At 48.0% G+C, this 20,006-nt stretch overlaps 1 protein-coding gene across 1 annotated transcript in view; it reads right to left on the reverse strand.

Annotated features, from left to right (window-relative positions):
• The window catches only part of ZNF541 (zinc finger protein 541), a 39,336-nt gene that overhangs the window by 859 nt on the left and 18,471 nt on the right, over nucleotides 1-20,006 (reverse strand). Inside the window, exons 4-15 of the mRNA XM_005857847.2 lie at nucleotides 16,063-17,926; nucleotides 14,012-14,070; nucleotides 13,590-13,749; nucleotides 13,211-13,378; nucleotides 11,969-12,293; nucleotides 5,757-5,820; nucleotides 5,041-5,183; nucleotides 4,567-4,690; nucleotides 2,544-2,587; nucleotides 2,081-2,208; nucleotides 343-483; nucleotides 10-191 (exon numbers count right to left, since the gene is read on the reverse strand). Coding sequence (XP_005857909.1) covers nucleotides 10-191; nucleotides 343-483; nucleotides 2,081-2,208; nucleotides 2,544-2,587; nucleotides 4,567-4,690; nucleotides 5,041-5,183; nucleotides 5,757-5,820; nucleotides 11,969-12,293; nucleotides 13,211-13,378; nucleotides 13,590-13,749; nucleotides 14,012-14,070; nucleotides 16,063-17,926 — 3,402 coding nt within the window. The remainder of the gene's footprint in view (nucleotides 1-9; nucleotides 192-342; nucleotides 484-2,080; nucleotides 2,209-2,543; nucleotides 2,588-4,566; nucleotides 4,691-5,040; nucleotides 5,184-5,756; nucleotides 5,821-11,968; nucleotides 12,294-13,210; nucleotides 13,379-13,589; nucleotides 13,750-14,011; nucleotides 14,071-16,062; nucleotides 17,927-20,006) is intronic.

Raw genomic sequence — 20,006 nt, forward strand, 5'->3', positions numbered from 1 at the left:
GGCCGGTACCTCTCACACTCTCTGCAGGGAAACACGCTCGGGCCCTCCGCGCTGCCCGGCCGCTCTGGGGTCCGCTTGGGGCCGGTGTTGGGGCTGGAGTTGAGGATGGACTCCCTCCTGTAGCTCTTGGTCTTTATCTTTAACTCGGGGGTTGGACGGTGGCTAGGTCTCTCTCGAGGGCTGCACGTGACCTGCAGAGGGGGCAGAAACCACGGGCGGGGCTGACCCTCAGCCCTTAGGAGGGAGGCGCAGGGACACAGGGCACAGACACATGGACGGGCAGCATGGACGGGCAGCGGGCACCCAGATCAGCACTGAACTCCAGACGCCCGGGCCCTCTACCTTTGCCTCTGTCCTGTCTGCTTCCTCCGGCTCTCTCCTGAGCCTCTTTTCCAGCCCTGGGGCTCGGCCGCAGTCAAACTTGATCATTTTTTTCCAGATGTAATAATACTCCACACACTGGGCGACGGTCTTGGTCTGGATCTAGGGAAAGAAAACAGAAACTGGCGATGGGCAGCCCCCAGCCACCACGCGGACTCGCTCCCTCTCTGGCTTGGCCTGCCCATTCACTACACGACAGTCGTCCAGGTGATGAAGGGCTTCAGAGTGAAGTGACCACAGCCAAGACCACCTGAGCAGCAAGGCCGCCCAGAGCCCTTCTCTGTGGGAAGAGGCGCACGAAGGTTCACCGCAGGACGCTCACTGTGACGTCATGCCGAAGGGCCCCGCTTCCCACCAGGGACTAGAGCGAATGCCCTCATGCAGTGCCTATCACAGCCTCTGCAAGAACCAGGGGCCCACAAGGGGAGGAGGAGGCTTGGAGGGCACAGTTTGATCCTGGGGCCTTCAGACCCCACCATTTGCTCCTCCCTCCACTAAGAAGTGTTCCCATTAACAATAATGTTTTTAATCCTCACCCAAGGGTATTGCTTTTTATTGATTTTAGAGAGAGAGAAAGGGAGGAGAGAGAGAGAGAGAGAGAGAGAGAGAGAGAGAGAGAGAGAGAAACATCGATGTGAGCGAACATTGCTCAATTGCCTCCTGTATACGCCCCGACTGGGGATTGAACCCGCAACCTTTTTGGTGTATGGGACAACGCTCCAACCAACTGAGCCACCAGGCCTGGGCCAAATATTTTGACATTCCATTTTGAGTAGTTGCTAGAACAAGTGGACAGGAAATGAATGGAAGACCTGAACCACAATATTAACCATCTTGAACTGACATTTATAGAACTCCACACAGCAACAGCAAAATACACTTTCTATAAAGGTACTCAGAACATTTACCCAGATGCAGACTATGTTCTAGGCCATAACCAATGTTTAATACATTTAAAGGATTCAAACCATATTAAGTATTTCTCTGACCTCAATTACATCACATAGGAAATCAGTAACAGAAAACACTGGAAAACCCTGAAATACTTGAATACTAAATCATGTACTTTTCTATATAACTCACAGGTCAAAAAAGAAATCAAAAGAGAAATTAAAAAGTATTTTGATCTGAATATAAATAAAAACCCACCATAGCAAAATTTATCAAAGCAGTACTTGGAAGGAAACTTACAGCACTAAACACCTATAATAGGGAAGAAGGACAGTCTCAAATCAGGGACCTCAGTTTCCACTTTTAGAAACAAAAAAAGAGCAAATTAAACCCAATGCAAGCAGAAGAAAGGAAATAATAATAGAGCAGAAATCAACTAACTAGAAAACAACCAACAAAACCAAAGGCTAGTTCTTTTTTTATAAAATATATTTTTACTGATTTCAGAGAGTAAGCGAGAGGGGGAGAGAGAGAGAGAGAAACATCAATGATGAGAGAGAATCATTGATCACTTTGCCTCCTGCATGCCCCACACTGGGGTTGGAGCCCACAACCCGGGCATGTGCCGTGACCTCCTGGTTCATAGGTCAATGTTCAACTACTGAGCCACGCTGGCTGGGCAACAATGGCTTTTTAAATTACAAACTGTTTACAAATGAGCAGAGAGTCACCCCTGACTGGTCTCCTTCAGCTCTGGCTCGGCTGTGTGAGGCGAGGCCTTGTCTACACAGCCCACCATGTGCCTTACCGTCTTGTGTATCAGGTAAAAGTCCTTCTTGTGGGCGCAGAACGCCTTCTTAAAGAGCCTCTTCTCCATGGGAGTCCAGATGTCTGAACCTACCGGAGAGACAGTCAAGGAGGGGAAAGACTTTTCTCCTCTGGGAACACAGCCATGGCTGAAATGCTGACCACCCTCCTTTTCAAATTCCCATCACCGAGCACCAATTATGTGCCACGCATTCTGCTAAGCCCCCTATCTGCTTTACCTCATACAATCCTCACAAAACCCTTAGCAGGTAGGAACCACTGCTATCCCCATTTTACAGATGCAGCAACTGAGCCTTCCATTGGGTAAGAGACTTGCCAAGGGTAGGTGGCGACCCCAGACTGACTGACTTCAGGGCTGGTATGCTCAACCTGACCTGAGCCTCCACCTCTCCGTGGCCAGAAGCATCCACTTCCTGGCTGGGCGGAGCTTAGGAGGGAACCACTGGTCAGGGGTAGGTAGGGTCCACCTAGAACAGTGGTTCTCAACCTTCTGGCCCTTTAAATACAGTTTCTCATGTTGTGACCCAACCATAAAATTATTTTCGTTGCTACTTCATAACTGTAATGTTGCTACGGTTATGAATTGTAATGTAAACATCTGATATACAGGATGGTCTTAGGCAACCCCTGTGAAAGGGTCAGTCAACCGCCAAAGGGGTCGCGACCCACAGGTTGAGAACCGCTGCACTAAGCCAAACCAGCTACAGCCTCTTGTTCCCTTTTAATCTCCACTTCATTTTCAGACCACATAACATTGGGAGCAAGTTCACATTTTAAGGGGACTAAGAGGAATGAGGGTTAGGTAGTTAGGAATATCAACCTTTTGACCAAATAAATATCAAGATTATCCTGTCTGTTGCAGCTCTCATCTTAGATATACTTGCACATCTGGGGGCACACCCACACTCCCATGCACACTCAGTTAGTACTCCCTTAGTCACATTCTCTTCTCCAAGTTGGTTTAACCAGGTACAGTCCTATTTGAGGAAAGAAGCAATTGGACTCCTCATGGAATAACATCACATTCACAGTAGAAAGGAAAGAATAAAAAAAGCAAACCAGTTATTGTCCAGTTGGGATTGTTGGATACCAGATGCTCAGGCAAGTCCACAGAGAGTTTTGAAATTGTCAAGAATAATGTGGAACCTTTTCTGAAATGTATCAATCTTTGTCACCAAAATATGTGTTTGTTCCAAACTAAAAACATGCTGACAGCCCTAGCTAGGAAACAAAATTTTCTTGATGGGCTCTCTTACGTGTTTTCAGGTAACAACCCCAATCTTGGCAACATGGGTTCCCCCACTGCACTTGAATTTTCTTCACTAAACATATCACTACATAACTCATTTGTTTGTTTATTATTTGTCCTATCTCCATATCTCCCCTCCACATACCCACAAGGATACAGACACCACGATATTAGACATATTGTCTATTTTGTTCACCTCTCTGTCCTCAGCAACTAATTGGTTCCTAGTATATCATCGGTGTTTAATAAATATTTGCCAAATGAATGCACAAGTGATAATGGCAACTTCAAGTGTATGAATTGCAAATGAGAGTTGAGTGCAAGAACACCAATAAATAAAATAAGGATATTGAAAAGCATTTCCAATATTCAAGAAATATCTTTACCACATTTTTTAATTATTTAGGGGAGTGCCAATATTCTATCTGCTGGATCTACAAGGAACCCTATGAAAGGCTATTTTAATACATAAAATATATAGGTTTTCTTCCCCTTTTCAATAGAGAGTTTATTCATGCTGCCAAACTAAGCATAAAATATGATGTGCATGTCAAGTGATTAGACACTGAGGGTAGGGAGAAGATATGAAATTGTGTAGGATGAAATCCCAGCAATATCTCTTATCAGCTGTGAGATGTGCCTCACTTAGGGTAAGGCCAGGGTGAGAGGGAGAGAAAATTCAAAATGGCTGAAGTAGTACATATTCATTTCTCTCTCGTGCTCAAAGTGTCACTTCAAGGTCACGAGGGACCCAGGCTCTTCCTACTTTTGGCTCCAGCATGCTAATGTGGCAGGTCGACGCTCTATCCACTGAGCCAAACCAACTAGGGCAAGTTGGACTTTTGATTTATTTTCTAAACCTCAGGATTGTGAGGAGGGCCTTTGGAGACAGCAGAGGCATTTCAGTTACACCAGAGGATTTCACGCATGGGCTTGCGATAAAAAATATGATACAGCTCAATAAATAAACCAGATCCATGCAGGACCTGCATTGTGTCTACTAGGCTCCCCTCCTCATTGCCCCTGAGGGCTCAGAGGAACCCTGGGGCCCTGCTGTTTCCCTAAATAAATAACTGATTTACGGAGCCCGCGTCTGCTCATTCCCCTTGGTGTTCAAGGGCCACGCCAATCCCAGGGCCGCATGGGGGCAGATGAGCAGCCTTCCCTTCCGTTTTCATGGCTGCAACCCCCACGCAGAAGGCACGTGGCAGACTCACGCAGCCCCAGCCTCCCTCACCTGAACGTTGCCCTGGGCTTCGTGCAGGCAGTGCAGGGCGAGCTCCAGGTTGGTGCCCCCTCCCGGCATTACGCTGGAGCAGGCCACGTTGCAGAGCTCGGTCACTGTTTCCAAAGGTGGCCCCAGCCGGGTGCAAGGGGGAGACACAGGGAGTCAGCAAGGGCCAGGGAGGAGGCTCCCTGACAGCACAGACAGGGGGGCCTCACATTTCAGCTCAAAGCAGGTTGAGGGAAGGGAGGGCCAAGGAGGAAGGGCGGAAACCCTGCTCCGGGCGCCTGAACAGCCTGGCCAGCTACTGAGTGAGAACAGAGGTGGGGGCAGGAGACTGCAGCCTGGGAGAAGCAATACTGGACTGAGGGCTAGTTCTAAAAAAAAATCAAGGTGAGAACTGGGAGGAGCAATGCCTTGGAGATGGGGGGAGGCCTTGGGAAATTGGCCCCAAAGTCCCAGCCACCTCTATCCTGCGTTTCCAGGTTGGTCATCACATCTCCCCACGGCTTCCAGACCAGAGAAGCTAAATGCTCATCGATTCCGGCCAGCAATCTGTCCTGGAGCTCCGGGATCTCAGCCTGAAAGCGGCTTCCTATGTTGATGTGTCTGCAATGAGGTCACATACACAGACATGCGAGGTGCACGTGACTAAGATGGGAACTGAAGGTGCAAGGTGTGCCCTGCTCTGTGGAAACCCTCCACCATCGCCGCCGTGCTGCGCGGTGGTCACCCTGACCCACGTGCGGGCCTTTCAGAAACCTCTCAAGGGATATTTCCTTCCTTCCTCCCATTTCTTTCATTGCCAGGTTTCTGGCCTCAGGTGTCTCTCTTGGGGTCTAGGACCAGGGACGTACATGCTGATACCTGACATCAACATCCATGGCCACATCCATGTAACCACTGTGCCATCACCAATTCTACCTAGAACCCCAGGGTCTTGGGCATTCTTTCCCGATGGCCCCAACTATGGTATGTTTGGACAAAGGAATATTGAGGGAACGTCCCACAAGTACCCGGAGAAACCCACGCCTCGTCTCCTGGGGAGGCTCTGGAGCTAGACCTGATCCCCCCTGGGATGCAGGAGCCCGTGGGAAAAACTGACACTGGAATGAATGCAAGGAGGGTGAAAGCAGCTCCGCTTCGGAAGGCCCCTCAGGCTCTGAGCCGGCCCCAACTCACGGTTCTATGCTGATTTTGGTGTCATCCTTTACCACACAGATGCCGAAAGAAACATCCACTTGATCTAGAAAACACACAACAAAAAGTCTCAAGAAGACAGACGAGAAGCGTTCCACGGAGCCCCTCTGTCTACCTCCCCAGAGTGGCTGAAAGCAGGCTCTTGAAGCCTGCAGAGTAGAAAGGTTCTTCAGAAAATTAAGGATAGAGTTACCATAGGATCCAGCAATCTCGTTCCTGGGTATTTATCCAGAAGTAAAGATATAGACAACAGCAAGAAATCAGGATCTCAAGAGATACCTGCACGCCCATGTTCATTGCAACACTATCCATACTAGCCAAAAGGTGTAAACAATCAAATGGCCATTGCTGGGTGAGTGGATAAAAGAAAGTGTGGTATAGACATGCAACAGAATACTATTTAGCCTTAACAAAGAAATTCTGTAATATGCAACAACACAGATGAACCTTGAGGACATTAGACTAAGTGACTAAACCAGTCACAGAAAGATAAATGCTATATGAGTCCACTTATATGAAGTACCTAAAATAGTCAAATCCACATAATCAAAGAGTGCAAGGTTGGTTTCCAGGGCCTGAGGGAGTGGGAAGTGAGTAGTTATTAATCAATGGGCATTGAATTTTTAAGTAAGCAAGATGAGTAAGCTCTAGAGATGTTCTGTACAACATAGTCAAAATACTGTATTGCACACTTAAACGTTTGTTAAAAGGGTAAATTTCATGTTAACTATTTAAAAGGGTAAATTTCATGTTAAAAGGGTAAATTTCATGTTAACTATTCTTATCACAAAAAATTAACTTTTGATAAAAGATTACATGGAAGGTGGATAGGACTTCTAAAAAGTACAGCAAGGAACTCAGCATAACAACAAATTAACTGATAAAAATTATATTAAAAACACTAAGTTAAAGTCACTGGAAGTTGTCTTAAAGGCACACACTCAAGAAAACTGACCAAATCTTAGCAAGAACAATGAGAATCTGTGACATCTGAGCCATGGCCCATGCCCTCACCCACCGGGCCTCCAGCTCTGTAACAGACTCTACCCGGAGTACTCTAACCCAGGTAGGTGCTAAGGAGAGGGGGCTTACTGTCCCCATAGTTCCCATGTTTAAATAATTAAAGGGAGGTATAAAAATAAGGTCTCATCAAATAAAGATTACCATTAAGAGGCAGAAATTACATTTTTTTAAAAAGAACCAAAATGAGGCCCAATGGATTTGAGCAGATAGGAGAAATGATCAATAAACTAACTTGCTGATGAATCAATGGAGATTATGGAATCTAAAAAACAGAAAAAAGAAAAATGAAGAGAGCCTCAGAGAAATGTGAGATGTCATTAACTGCAACAACATATGTGTAATGGGAGGACCAGAAAAAGAGAAAGGGTCAAAAATATTTAAAGTATTAATGGCTGAAAACTTCCCAAATTTGATGAAAAACAAGATACACATTTAAGAAACACTATAAACTCCAAGTGGGATAAACACAAAGTGCTCTACATCCAAACACATTGTGGGCAAAATGCTGAAAGCCAAAGATAAAGATCTTAAAAGCCAAAAGAGAGAAAATTAACCTGTTATATACAAGAACACCAGTAAGATTAACAGCTGACTTCTCATCAGAAACTACAATGGTCAGAAGGCAGTGGGATAACATATTCAAATTGGTGAAATTAAAAAAAACTGTCAACCAAGAATCTCATATTCAGCAAATTACCTTTCAAAATGAATGTGAAATAAAAACATTATAACATAAATAAAAATTGAGAAAATCTATTGCTAGCAGTCCTTTAGTATAAGAAATATTAAAGGTAGATTATGGTGAAGGGATTAAACAAAGAAAAGAAAAGAAAGACTAATGGATACAGACAACAGTTTGGTGAATGCCGGAGGGAAGTGGGTGGAGGAGGTAGAGGAGGGTAAAGGAGGGACAAATGGTGATGGAAGGAGACTTGGGGTGGTGAACACACAATACAACATACCGATGACGTATTTTAGAAGTGTATATCTGAAACCTATATAATTTTATTAACCAATGTCGATGACGTATTTTAGAAGTGTGTGTATATCTGAAACATATATAATTTTATTAACCAATGTCACCCCAATAGATTCAATAAAAAGAAGTGGAATATCATTCAGCCATTAAAAAGGAAGGAAGAACTGATACATACTGCAACATGGTTGAAACCTGAAAACATTATGCAAAGTGGAAAAAGGCAACCACAAAGGACTAAATACTGTATGATTCCACTTACGTGAAATATTCCGATTAGCCAAGTCTATCAAGGCAGAAAGGAGGTTAGTGCTTACCTAGGGCTCGGGGGGAGGGCAGGGGAAAGAGTGGCTGCTAATGGCTGTGGGGCTTCTTTTGGGGGTTGTAACATTGTCTGAAAATTGATAATAGTAATGGTTGCACCGCTCTGTGAATATACTGAAAACCATTGCATTATTTATACTTTAAAGAGATGAACTGTATGGTATGTGAATTATATCTCCATAATGAAAATAAATACTAAAGAAAGTTCATCAGACTGAAAGGAAGTGATATCAGATAGAAATTTGAACTTTAAAAAAAGAGCACTGGTAAAGGTAATTACATAGGTAATTACAAAAGCCAGTATTTTCCTCTTTATATTGACTTAAAAAGCCCTTGCATAAAACAGTATGCAGTGTAGCCTGTAACACACGGAAATGTAATCTATGTGACAATAACAGCACCAAGGAGCGGAGCTGCATTGGAGTAAAGAAGTAACACCCAGATAGTAGCTTTGAATCCACAGGAATAAATGAAGAGATCAGAAGTGGAAAATAAGGTTAATATAACAAACTCTATAAATGGCATTTGCTTTCTTTCCTTTATTCTCTCTGTTTTAAAAATGATATAAAGTCATAATTATGACAATGCCTTGTTGGTTTCTAACATATAGATATGTAATATAACAATAATAATAAAAGTGTTACAGAAACAGAGATAGAAAGAGCAGTGTTTCTATGTTCCGTTCTTAATAAGTTGTGGCACATCTGCAAAGATTCTCATATTTCATATGTATGTTGTAGGTCCTAGAGCAACCACTAAGAAATGACTAAGAAAAAGTAACATGCCCTAACTGGTTTGGCTCAGTGGATAAAGCGTCGGCCTGCGGACTGAAGGGTCCCAGGTTCGATTCCGGTCAAGGGCATATGCCTGGGTTGCAGGCTTGATCCCCAGTAGGGGTGTGCAGGAGGCAGCTGATCGATGTTTCTAACTCTTGATCCCTCTCCCATCCTCTCTGTAAAAAATAAATAAAATATATAAAAAAGAAAAAAGAAAAGAAAAAGTAACACTAGAAAATATTCACTTAATACAAAAGAAAGCAGGAAAGGAAAAACAAAAGGAGAAAAATACATGAGACTTACAGAAAAGAAAAAAAATGGCAGATGTAAATCCAACCACATTCGTATAACATTAAATGAGAATGGATTAAACAAACCAATCAAAAGGCAGTTTGTCAGACTGGCTTAGGAAACGTATGCTCCGACTAATGCTCCCTACAGGAGGCATGCTTTATGTTCAAAGACACAAATAGGTTAAAAATAAAGGAACAGAAAAATACATGCCAAGCAAACAACCACCATAAAAGAGACGGAATGGCTATACTGTCAGACAAATATTACTAGAGGTGATACAATTACAGTATGTATGATAACTGATATCACAATCATATCATAATGATACAAGGTCGGCCAAGCCATCAGGAAGACATGATGACTATTATAAACATGTATGCACCTAAAAACATAATCTAAAAATACAGAAAGCAAAACTTGAAAGAACTGAAGGATGAAATATACAACTTAAAAATAATGGTGGGAGATTTCAATACTTTCAATAATCGATAGGACAGCTAAGCAGAAGATCAACGAGGAACAACACTATAAACTAACTAGATATGACAGAGAATTCTACCAAACATCAGAACATACATTCTTCCCAAATGCACATAGAACATATTCTAGCCCATAATACATGCCTCAGTACATTTAGAAGGGCTGAATTCATATATGTTCTCTGACCACAATAGAATAAAAAATCAATAAAAGAAGGCAATTTGGCCCAGCCAGTGTGGCTTAGTGGTTGAGCATCAGCATATGAACCAGGTGGTAATGGTTAGATTCCCAGACAGGGCACATGCCCAGGTTGCGGGCTCAATCCCCAGTGGGGGTGTGCAGGAGGCAACTGATCAATGATTCTCTCTCATCATTGATCTCTCTCTCTCTCTCTCTTTCTCTCTCTCTCTTCCCCTTCCCCTTCCTCTCTGAAATCAATAAAAAGATATTTTTTTAAAAGAAGGCAATTTGTAGTAATTAAGCAACACTCCTTAATAATAATAAATGTATCAAAGAAGAAATCAAAAGAGAAATTAGAAAATACTTTGAGATGAATGGCAATAAGAATACAACAAACTAAAACTTACAAAATGTAGCTAAAGCAATGCTTAGAAGGAAATCTATAGATGTAAATGTGTTTAAAAAGAAAAACAAATGTCAAATAATTCATGGTTCATTGACATTCAACAAGGGTGCAACACAATTCAATGGGAAAAGGAAGATCTTTTCAACTAATGGTGCTGGAACAATGTAAACCCACATGCAAAAGAATGAATTTGGATCCTAACCTTACGTAGAATATAAAAGTTAACTTAAAATGGATCAAAGAACTAAATGTAAATTGGATCAAAGAACGAAATTTTATATTCAAATTATAGAACTCTTAGAAAAAACATGGGCGTAAAACTTTGTGACCTTTGGTCAGGCAAAATCTTAGATACAACCCTGAAAGCACAGGTGATGAAAGAAAGAACTGGGCTCAATCAAAATGAACCTTTGTACCGCAAACACTGCCATAAATAAACGAAAAAACAACCCACAAAATGAGATCGAATATCTGTAGGAAAATCATATATCTGATAAGGGACTTGAACTCTCAAAAGTCAATAATTAAAAGATAATAACTCAACATTTAAATGGGTGAAGGACGAATAGACATTTCTCCTGAGAAGATATACATATGGACAATAAGTACATGAAATGATGCTCAACATCATTAGCCATCAATACCATAAAGAGATGACACTTTGCACCTAATGTGGTTATAAAAACAGCAATGGACATAAGTCCTGGCAGGTTGTGGAGGAATTGGACCTTTCATACAATGCTGGTGGGAACTTAAAATGGCCCGGTCATTTTGGAAACAGTCTGGCAATTCCTTAAATGATTAAACATAGTTACCATATGACCCAGCAACTCCATTCCTAGATTTCTACACAAGAGAAATGAACACACATCCACACAAAAACTTGTACATGAATGTTCATAACAGCACTACTTATAATAGCCCAAACGAGGGAACCTAAATGCTCACAGCTGATGAATGGATAAATAAGATGTGATCCATCCAGACAACAGGATATTATTCAGCCATAGAGAGAACGAAACACTGATCCACGCTACATGGATGCACCTTGAAAACATGCTAAATGAATAAACGACACACAAAATGTCACGTATGATTCCACCTATACACAATGTCCAGAATGGGCAAATCCATGGAGAAAGTAGATCAGTCGTTTCCTGGGGCTGGGGAGATTGGGGCGCTGGGGCTATGGGGGTGACAGTGCTTCTTCTGGGGGTGATGAAAATGCTGTCAAATTGACTGTGTGATGAATGCACAGCCCTGTAAATATACTAAAAAACACGGTACATTTTAAATGGTGGTTCATATGGCATGTAAATTATCTATAATAATAAAAGCGTAATATGCTAATTAGACCAGACGTCCTTCCAGATGAAGCCGGGGCTACGACGGAAGCCTGGGTCCTGGGTGCCAGAGGGAAGCCGGTGCCGGCAGCCGGGGGAAGGAAGGCCTACTCTTGCACGAATTTCCTGCATCGGGCCTCTAGTATCTCAATAAAGCTGTTTAAAAAGTTAAGTGGAGGGTAGGCAGAAGGGTAAAAGGCTAAATGGCTCTATGGTTGTAAAACTCTAAGCACCTACAAGGCTGCTGGCCACAGATGGTCCTGCGATACTTATAATGGCGCCCACAGCCACAGGCGGGGGAATCTCTGGGCCGAACGCTAAAGGGAGAGTGGGTCTGGTCCATAGGAGGTCGGCCGTGTGATGACCGGGAGCTCCAGCCCGGCCTCACTCACCCAGCGTGGTGCTGATGAGCTTGTCGGGACTGGCCTGAGCCGACGTGGAACAGAGCGTGTTGAAATACAGCCCAGACCCCTCCCGGATGGGGCTGAGCATGGGGGGTGGCGTGTAGGGAGGGCACTGGAATAACCCTTTCAGGAGGCGGTCCACCAGGAACACCGGAGACCGCAGGCAGCTCTGGTGGCATCTTCCTGGGCCTGGCTCCCTGAATGTGGAGCGGGGCGGAGGGATGAACAGTGCCTTGGGCTGGGGGCGCTTCTTCCGCTTCCTGTGCAGACTGCTCTCCCTGCTGTCTCTCTCTTCCATGTCTTTCTCTTGCCCCTGGGGAAGAAGACAGTTCAGACCCACAAAGGGTCACTGAGGCTCCTGCCACACAGCTCAGTCCTCAGGGCACTGACCCCGAGGACAGAGGGAAATGTGACAGGCACACCCCCTGCTGTCCATGCGGAGAGCCTTTAACAAAGGAGGCTGGGCAGGGCCACCCACCAGAGCCAGACCCGAGGCTCTGCCTGTGACGTGCAAGGCTGGAGCCTTCTCACGCACCCGCACTCCAAGGAGAGGCCCTGACTCAGAGGATTTGGAAACGTGGAGGCCAGTTTCAATGGTTAACATGCCTGGCACTTAAACAGTGGGGGCCAGAGTCACAGAGTGACTGACAAAACGAAAATGTATTCCCCTCCAAGCGATCACAGCGCCTGTGAGACAAACAATGGGACCCAGGCTCCCTGTCCCCACGTCCAGCTTGCGCTGTTCCGGGCAGGACCCTCTAGTAACAGGCTGAAAGCCCTACGGCCTGAACTTCCCATGTCCTCTCACCTCCACACAATCTCCCTTCCTCTCTGCCAGTCTTACTCCTTCTTATCCTCCAGGTCTCAGCTCCCACACCCCCACCTCCAGGAAGTCCTCCCTGACCTCCTCAGGCTGGCCCTCTGGTCCCTCTCAGGGCTCCCACAGCTCCCTCCCCCAGCCTGCCCTGCCCACTCTGGGTCATCACTGTCTGGGGGTGGGTCTATCTACTGCACTGAACTGGGAGCCCCAGCAGGCAGGGCAGAGGCCTTCATGGTCACCACAGTGTCACCAGCACAGGGCCCGGCACAGAGGAGGCTCAGCAGATGCCGAATGAGTGAGTGAATGAACACGCAAACCAAGCTCTTCTGGAGTCAGGATTGCCTGTGGCGTTTGGGCCAGCAGGTCGGGAGGGAGAGCAGCAGGAAGGACATGGACTGACCAGCACCCACCTTGGCCGTGCTCCCCAGGACTCGGTGTGTGGGCACCGCAGGCACCGACATGGGGAGCTCCAAAGGGGCCGTGTTGTCCAAGGACTTCTTGGCTCCGGGGGGGCTCTGCCCGTCCCCCTCTGGCCTCAGCACCTGTCTCGTGGGCTTGCAGAACTCGGTGCCAAACACCTAGAGCAGAGGAGACGGCTCTTCAGGAGAAACAGCGAGTGGGGAGCGGAAGAGCTGCTCCAGCCTGCAGTTCCGACTCCTGGCCCCTCCCCAGGCTTCCCCCAGACGATGGAGGACATCTCCATCCTGAGATAAATGGCCGCCAGTCCTTTACTCCCCCGAGCCTGTCAGCAACCCTGAAAGCACAGACTCTACTGCGTGTGCCCTTCACCTGCTGCTCCTGCTTCCCGCGAGGTGACGGCCACTGGTCGCTGTGAAAGCACATGTGGCTGCTCAGCCCTTTCTCGGTGTAAAACATCTGGCTGCAGTTCTTGCAGACGTACGTGCTCCTTGGCTCTGCCCAGTCTGCTGGGCCCCCGTTTTGCTGGCTACTGCGGGAGACATGCAGGAGGGAAGAACGCGAGAATGGGACTCTGTCCCTGATCACTGGCTCCAGTTTTCTTTTCTTTTTTAAGTCTCGTCCACTGACAACTCTAGATGAACCCTAAGAAGTGGAGACGACACCCCAATTCTTCAGGGCCTGGCGCACACCTCGTCGGACTGACACATCCAGAGCTCGCTTACCCAGGGCCAGCACATGGAAGAGAAGGGGTTGAGCTCCCCCAGATGTGGGGGAGGGACTTCTCAACTTACCATCCACCTGCCATGTTCTCCTCCTTCATCAGATGGGGGAGCCGGTAGATATTTCCACCCTGAAGATAAAAAGACACCCGAGCCAACATATCAGAAATGAGGTTTGCAAGAGCTAAAACTCTAAGATGCCTAGAAGAAAATACAGGTGTAATTCTTTGCGACTTTAAATTAGGCAATGGTCTCTTGGATGACACCAAAACAGAAGCCAGAACAGACAGCCCTCTGGGCTGGCTCAGTTGGTTAGAGCAGTGTCCTGATACACCAAGGTTTTGGGTTCGATCCCTTGTCAGGGCACATACAAGAAACAATCAATGAACGCATAAATAAATGGAAGGGTCACTGGTTTGATAGAAGGGTCACTGGTTTGATTCCCGGTCAGGGGACATACCCAGGTTGCAGGTTTGATCCTGGTCAGGAGGCAGCTGATCAATGTTTCTCTCTCTATATCTCTCCCTCGCCCTTCCTCTCTAAAAAATCAATAAAAACGTATTTTTTTAAAAAGTGTATAAAAAAAAGAAAGTGAGCCCAGCCGTCGTGGCTCAGTGGTTGAGTGTCAACCCATGCACCCAGAGGTCACTGGTTCAATTCCCGGTCAGGGCACATGCCTGGGTTGCAGGCTCGATCGATCAATGTTTCTCTCTCTATATCTCTCCCTCTCCCTTCCTCTCTAAAAAATCAATAAAAACGTATTTTTTTAAAAAGTGTATAAAAAAAAGAAAGTGAGCCCAGCCATCGTGGCTCAGTGGTTGAGTGTCAACCCATGCACCCAGAGGTCACTGGTTCAATTCCCGGTCAGGGCACATGCCTGGGTTGCAGGCTCGATCACCAGCAGGGGGCGTGCAGGAGGCAGCCAGTCAATGTTGATGTTTTCCCTCTCATCAATGTTTCTATCTCTCTGTCCCCTTCCCTTTCTCTGTCTCTAAGAATCAATAAAAACATATTTAAAAGAAAGAAAGAAAAGAAAGTGAAAAGAAAACCCACAAAATGGGAGAAAATTGTTGAAAGTCATATATGTCTGATAAGGACTTGCATTCATAATACGTAACTTTTATAGCTCAATAATAAAAAGTCAAATAGCCCAATTTAAAAATGGTCAAAGACCTGGCTGAGTGGCTCAGTTGGCTGGAGCAGTGTACACCAAAAGGTCGCAGGTTCGATTCCTGATCAGGGAACACACCTAGGTTTCGAGTTCAATCCGTGGTCAGGGAGCATACGGGAGACAATCAATCAATGTTTCTCACTCACATCAATGTTTCTCTCTCTCTCCCCCCGCTTCCTTTAAAAATCAATAAAAAAAATAAAAATGGACAAAGAATCTGAATAAACACTGAACCAAAAGAGACCTGCGAATGCCAATAAGCACAAAGGGTAGAGAGATGCTCAACATCGTTAGGCATCAGAGCAATGCAAATGAAACCTTAAGGAGAGCTCTGCACAGCCACGAGGAAGGCTATGATAACAGGACAACAACGAGCTAGAGGGGACCTGGAGAAATTGGAGCCCTCGATGGCTTGTGGGTGGGAATGTAAACTGATGCAACTGCTTTGGAAAACTGTCGGGCAGTTCCTCACATGGTCAAACATAGAGTTACCATCTGACCCAGCAATTGCACTCCTCGGTATTTCCCAAGTGAAATGAAAACATATGCCTGCACAAAACATGGACACCCATGTCCACAGCAGCACTATTCACAATGACCAAGAAGGGTCAACTGATGAACGGATGAACAAAATGTGAGGTGCCCGTACGAAGGAATATTACTCAGCCCTGAAAATGAAGCACTGACACGTGCTACAGCACGGACGAACTTGGAACACTACGCTGAGTGAAAGAAGCGGTCACAAAGGGCCATGTGGTGTATGATTCCAATGACATGAAATGTCCAGAGCAGGCAAATCCAGAGAGAGAGAAGGTAGATTCCTGGCTGCCGGGGGCTGGGAGGGATGGAGAGATTGGGGGTGACAACTAAGTGGGGGTTTCTCTGGGCTGAAATGTTCTGGCAGAGTGGCGATGGACGCTCAGCCCTGCGGTTATACCAACCCCTGTGGTACCTGGATTCTGTTGAATATGGTCAGCTTGGACTTGGAGTCCCGGGGGGCGTCCGCCGGAGGCCCAGCCGAGGAGAAGGAGGCCATGGCCACCTGGCTGGGAGAAGCGGCACAGCACATGTCCATTTTCACCTTCTCCTTCCGGAAGCCTGAGAAGCGCTGGGCCCTGGGGTTACCGGAGAAGAGCCTGTAGCCTCCGCCCCGGGTGCAGGCCGAGCCCTTTTCACCTTTCGTGGCTCCTGATGCCGCGCCGTTCTCAGCCTGGGTCTGCTTCCCGGGGCCCGGGGCTCCAGGCGGCTGGTCCCCCCCTGCCTGGCTCTGCTGTGGGCCACCGGGGGAGAACATGTCCCCCAGGTCCAGAGTCCCTTTTGCAGATCTCAACTGCTTGGCCAGAGAGGAGATGTCTGGGTTGTCAGGAGGGTCCAGAGACGATGCTGTGAGGGACGGCGGGGCGGTGGCCACCTTTGGTCCTCCCTTCGAGTCCCATTTCGTGCTGCCAGGAGAGGCTGCTCTGGGGAGAGCAGCTGCGGTTTTTCTCCTGTGGACTGGGGATCCCTCAGGCTCCGGGTTCCCAGGGCCAGCATGGAGAGAGTCAGCACTGGGCGTCAGTGGCAGGGGCTGCTGCGACCACGGCCCCGACTTCAGGGCGGCCTGCTTGCCCTCGGGGCCCGGCAGCTGGGAGGACGCGGCTGCCACCTGGGCGTGGGAGAAGAGCCGCTGGGACTTGGTGATCATCTGGAACACCTGCATCTGCTCGTGGCTCACCAGAGACTCCTGCGACTTCAGGAAGAGCTGCCGGAAGAGCGGGGTGGTGTCTGACGGGAGCCCACCCGGTTTCTGGACGTCCTGCAGGCCGGGCTCCCTGGGGTTCTGCCACGGGAACGTGTCGCAGTCACACTGGCTCTTTCTGGAGGCCCAGTTGTCATCTTCCCCGCTGGCATGTCTGGGGTCACCCGAGGCCTCCCCAGGTGCCTTCAGGAGCGAGGGCGCGAAGGGCAGCACGTCCTCCAGACTGAGGCCCGAGCTGGGGGAGGGCTCCCTGCTGGGGGAGGCGCTGTTGGGCCCGGGGCCGGATTCCGGGCCCTCCGGGGACTGCACCGCCGGGGCCTTGTGGACCACAAACACATTGTTCCCTTTGCTCTTGGGGCAGCCGGGCAGGTTCCGGTTCCGGAGCCACTGGAAGTTGTGGCTGGATGGCTGGGAACTGGAGGGGCCCGTCTGGCCTCGGAACAGAGGCAGGCAGGCAGGCAGGGGGCCGCCCTCAGGCCAGCCCTCCAGGGCAGACGGGAGCTGGAGCAGCCAAGGCTCTGGCTCGGATGGGTCGGGGCCACCATTCTCTGCTGCCCTTGAGTGGACGGCTGTGAACATGTCAGCGACAGGCTCCTTCTGCGGGGGACGCGGCTCCTCGGGAACCTCAGGGCCCAGGGCTCCTGGGGCTGCTGGGGTGCTCGCTGGGGTGCAGGAGGAGGACCCGGATGAGGGTGGGCAGGGACAGGCCGTGTTCCTCCCTTCGCTGCTGTCTGAAGGCCCTGCTGGGGCCGGGCAGGGAGAAGGGATCTTCTGGTGGACGATGCTGCTCACGATACAGCGCAGGAGGTCCCGGTTGGGCAAGAGGGAGCCAGGGGACCTGGCCTCTGGGGGCATCAGGGACCGCAGGCCACTGGGAGCGGGCGGGCCGGCCACCTCCTGGGCGTGGGGGGAGTCCCCGCAGGCCTCCTCCTCCGCGGGCGCTTCCTTCAGGATGCACAGGCCGTGCTGCACCTCGTAGTGCCGGCGCAGCGAGCGGTAGTCGCAGTAGCTCTTGCTGCAGCCCTGCTCGATGCACACGAAGGGCTTGGTCTTCTGGTGGGTGAGCATGTGCCCGGTCCTGGAGTCACACACGAGAAGGAAGTCAGCAGGCTCCACTAGGGCCTCCCACTGAGAGGACCCCAAGGGGGCCCCACGATTCGGAAACCGCCCTCAGCCCCCACTACAGGAGAAGCCGTCTGGGAAGGGTGCTCCTCTCCCTCACCTTGAAGTAAACCCCTTATCTGAAAAAAATCAGTGGAAGCCAGGCCAGAGTTCCCCAAAGTGGGTTCCCGAGGAACACCAGTCCTCCAGATTTGCTCCCTGGGGACTTGGGCTCAGCTGGCAAATAAGTTTTGAAAAAACATTATATGCTTCTGGGAGGATCACAGCGCACAGGAGCAAAATGTAAAAGCCACGCAGCAGATAGGGAAACATCTGTTTGACTTTCCACGTCTCAACCTTACTTGCCACAGAACCGTTTTTCCAAGGAGCCTCTCTGAGCAGCCCCGAGAACCAGAGCTCTGCAGGGTGCACAGGGGAGGTGCTAGCCGGGGACACCCTTCCTCTAACAGGAATGTTTGTGTCCCCTTGGGTTCCTCAGCGGTTCTCAACCTTCCTAATGCCGCGACCCTTTAATACAGTTCCTCATGTTGTGGTGACCCCCAACCATAAAATTATTTTCGTTGCTACTTCATAACTGTAATTTTGCTACTGTTATGAATCATAATGTAAATATCTGATATGCAGGATGTCTTTTCATTGTTCGAGACCCACAGGTTGAGAACTGCTGCAGGAGACAGCTACCCGGAACCCCCGCAGCAAAAAGAAAAAAGTCCAGACGCCCAATCAGAACACTTTCTGGAAAACAGACAAATGTGCCCACGATTTCTGCAAATACCAATGAATACAAATGTGTATTATGTTTATATCATAGTTATATCTACATGAATATATTATAAACATACACGAATGAGTAAACCACCCTCTGGGTTCCCCACAGTCCCTGTGGACAGTTGCAAATGTGGCCCGTGGGGCATGTGCAGGGAATAGCAACGTCCCTCCCGACAGGCCGGCCCCGGGGCTTCCCTCTGAGAGAAGCAGCGGAGAAGGAATCCGGAGACCCCATTTCTAGCCCAACTGTGACCAACCTGTGACATGAGCAAATTAACTTCCTTTCCTTTGGGTCCAAGTGGGCAAGAGGATAAAGGTAAAGATAAATGAATCAGCCCTGGGCAGTGTTCCCAATGGTTAGAGTGTTGGCCCGCACACTGAAAGGTCTCAGGTTCGATTCCCAGTGAAGGGCACGTACCTGGGTTATAGGTTTAATCCCCAGCCCTGGTTGGGGCGTGTGAGGCAGACAACCAATCTATGTGTCTCTCTCACATCACATCAATGCTTCTCTCTCTTTCTCTCTCTCCTTCTCCCTCCCTCCCTTCCACTCTCTAAAAATCAATGGGAAAATACCCTCAGAGGATTAACAACAACAACAAAAAATAAATTAATCAAAGCCTCCGGTAAGGGTTAGGAGTGCTGTACAAACGCAAGGGATGAACTTCCCACGTGCAACTCTCTCGTTTGAGAAAAGCCTGTCTTTCCTTCCTTACCAGCAAGAAAAGCTCATCACTTCCCACACATCAAGAACAAAGGAAATTCTGCCCCTAACTCTTATCATGGGCTTTCTTTTTAAAATCAATAATTAAAAAAAAAATCGAGTTCTAAAAAAAGAAAGGAGTTCAAAAAGAAAAACAAGAGTTAACACTTCATCGTCATGTTCTAGAAGCAGGCGTTTCGGACACCTCACGCCCAGTGTTATCCCAGCACATACTCCTCATGGCACACAGACCCGTCGTCCTGACACCCACCGTGGACTCCGAACGGTACTCGGGGGCTCAGCACTGCTTCAGGAGGGAGCCGCTATGTGTCTTTAAACCACCAGGGTCCCGGCTACACATGGCAGCAGCCACTTCCTCCCTGGTGTGAATCTGGGGGCTCCGAACAGTGACCCGTCCAGGGCAGTGCCAGCCCTGCCCCAGGCACTGGCAGTGTGAGAAGGGGGAGTCTGGGGCTCAGCACAGGTGACATCCATCTGGGGAACACGGAGGTGGGACCATCCAGGAGGGTGGGAAAAGCTGATCTGGGAGGGGATGGAGGAGATACAG

Source organism: Myotis brandtii, unplaced genomic scaffold (genome assembly GCF_000412655.1).
Source record: "Myotis brandtii unplaced genomic scaffold, ASM41265v1 scaffold114, whole genome shotgun sequence".
Taxonomy (NCBI): domain Eukaryota; kingdom Metazoa; phylum Chordata; class Mammalia; order Chiroptera; family Vespertilionidae; genus Myotis; species Myotis brandtii.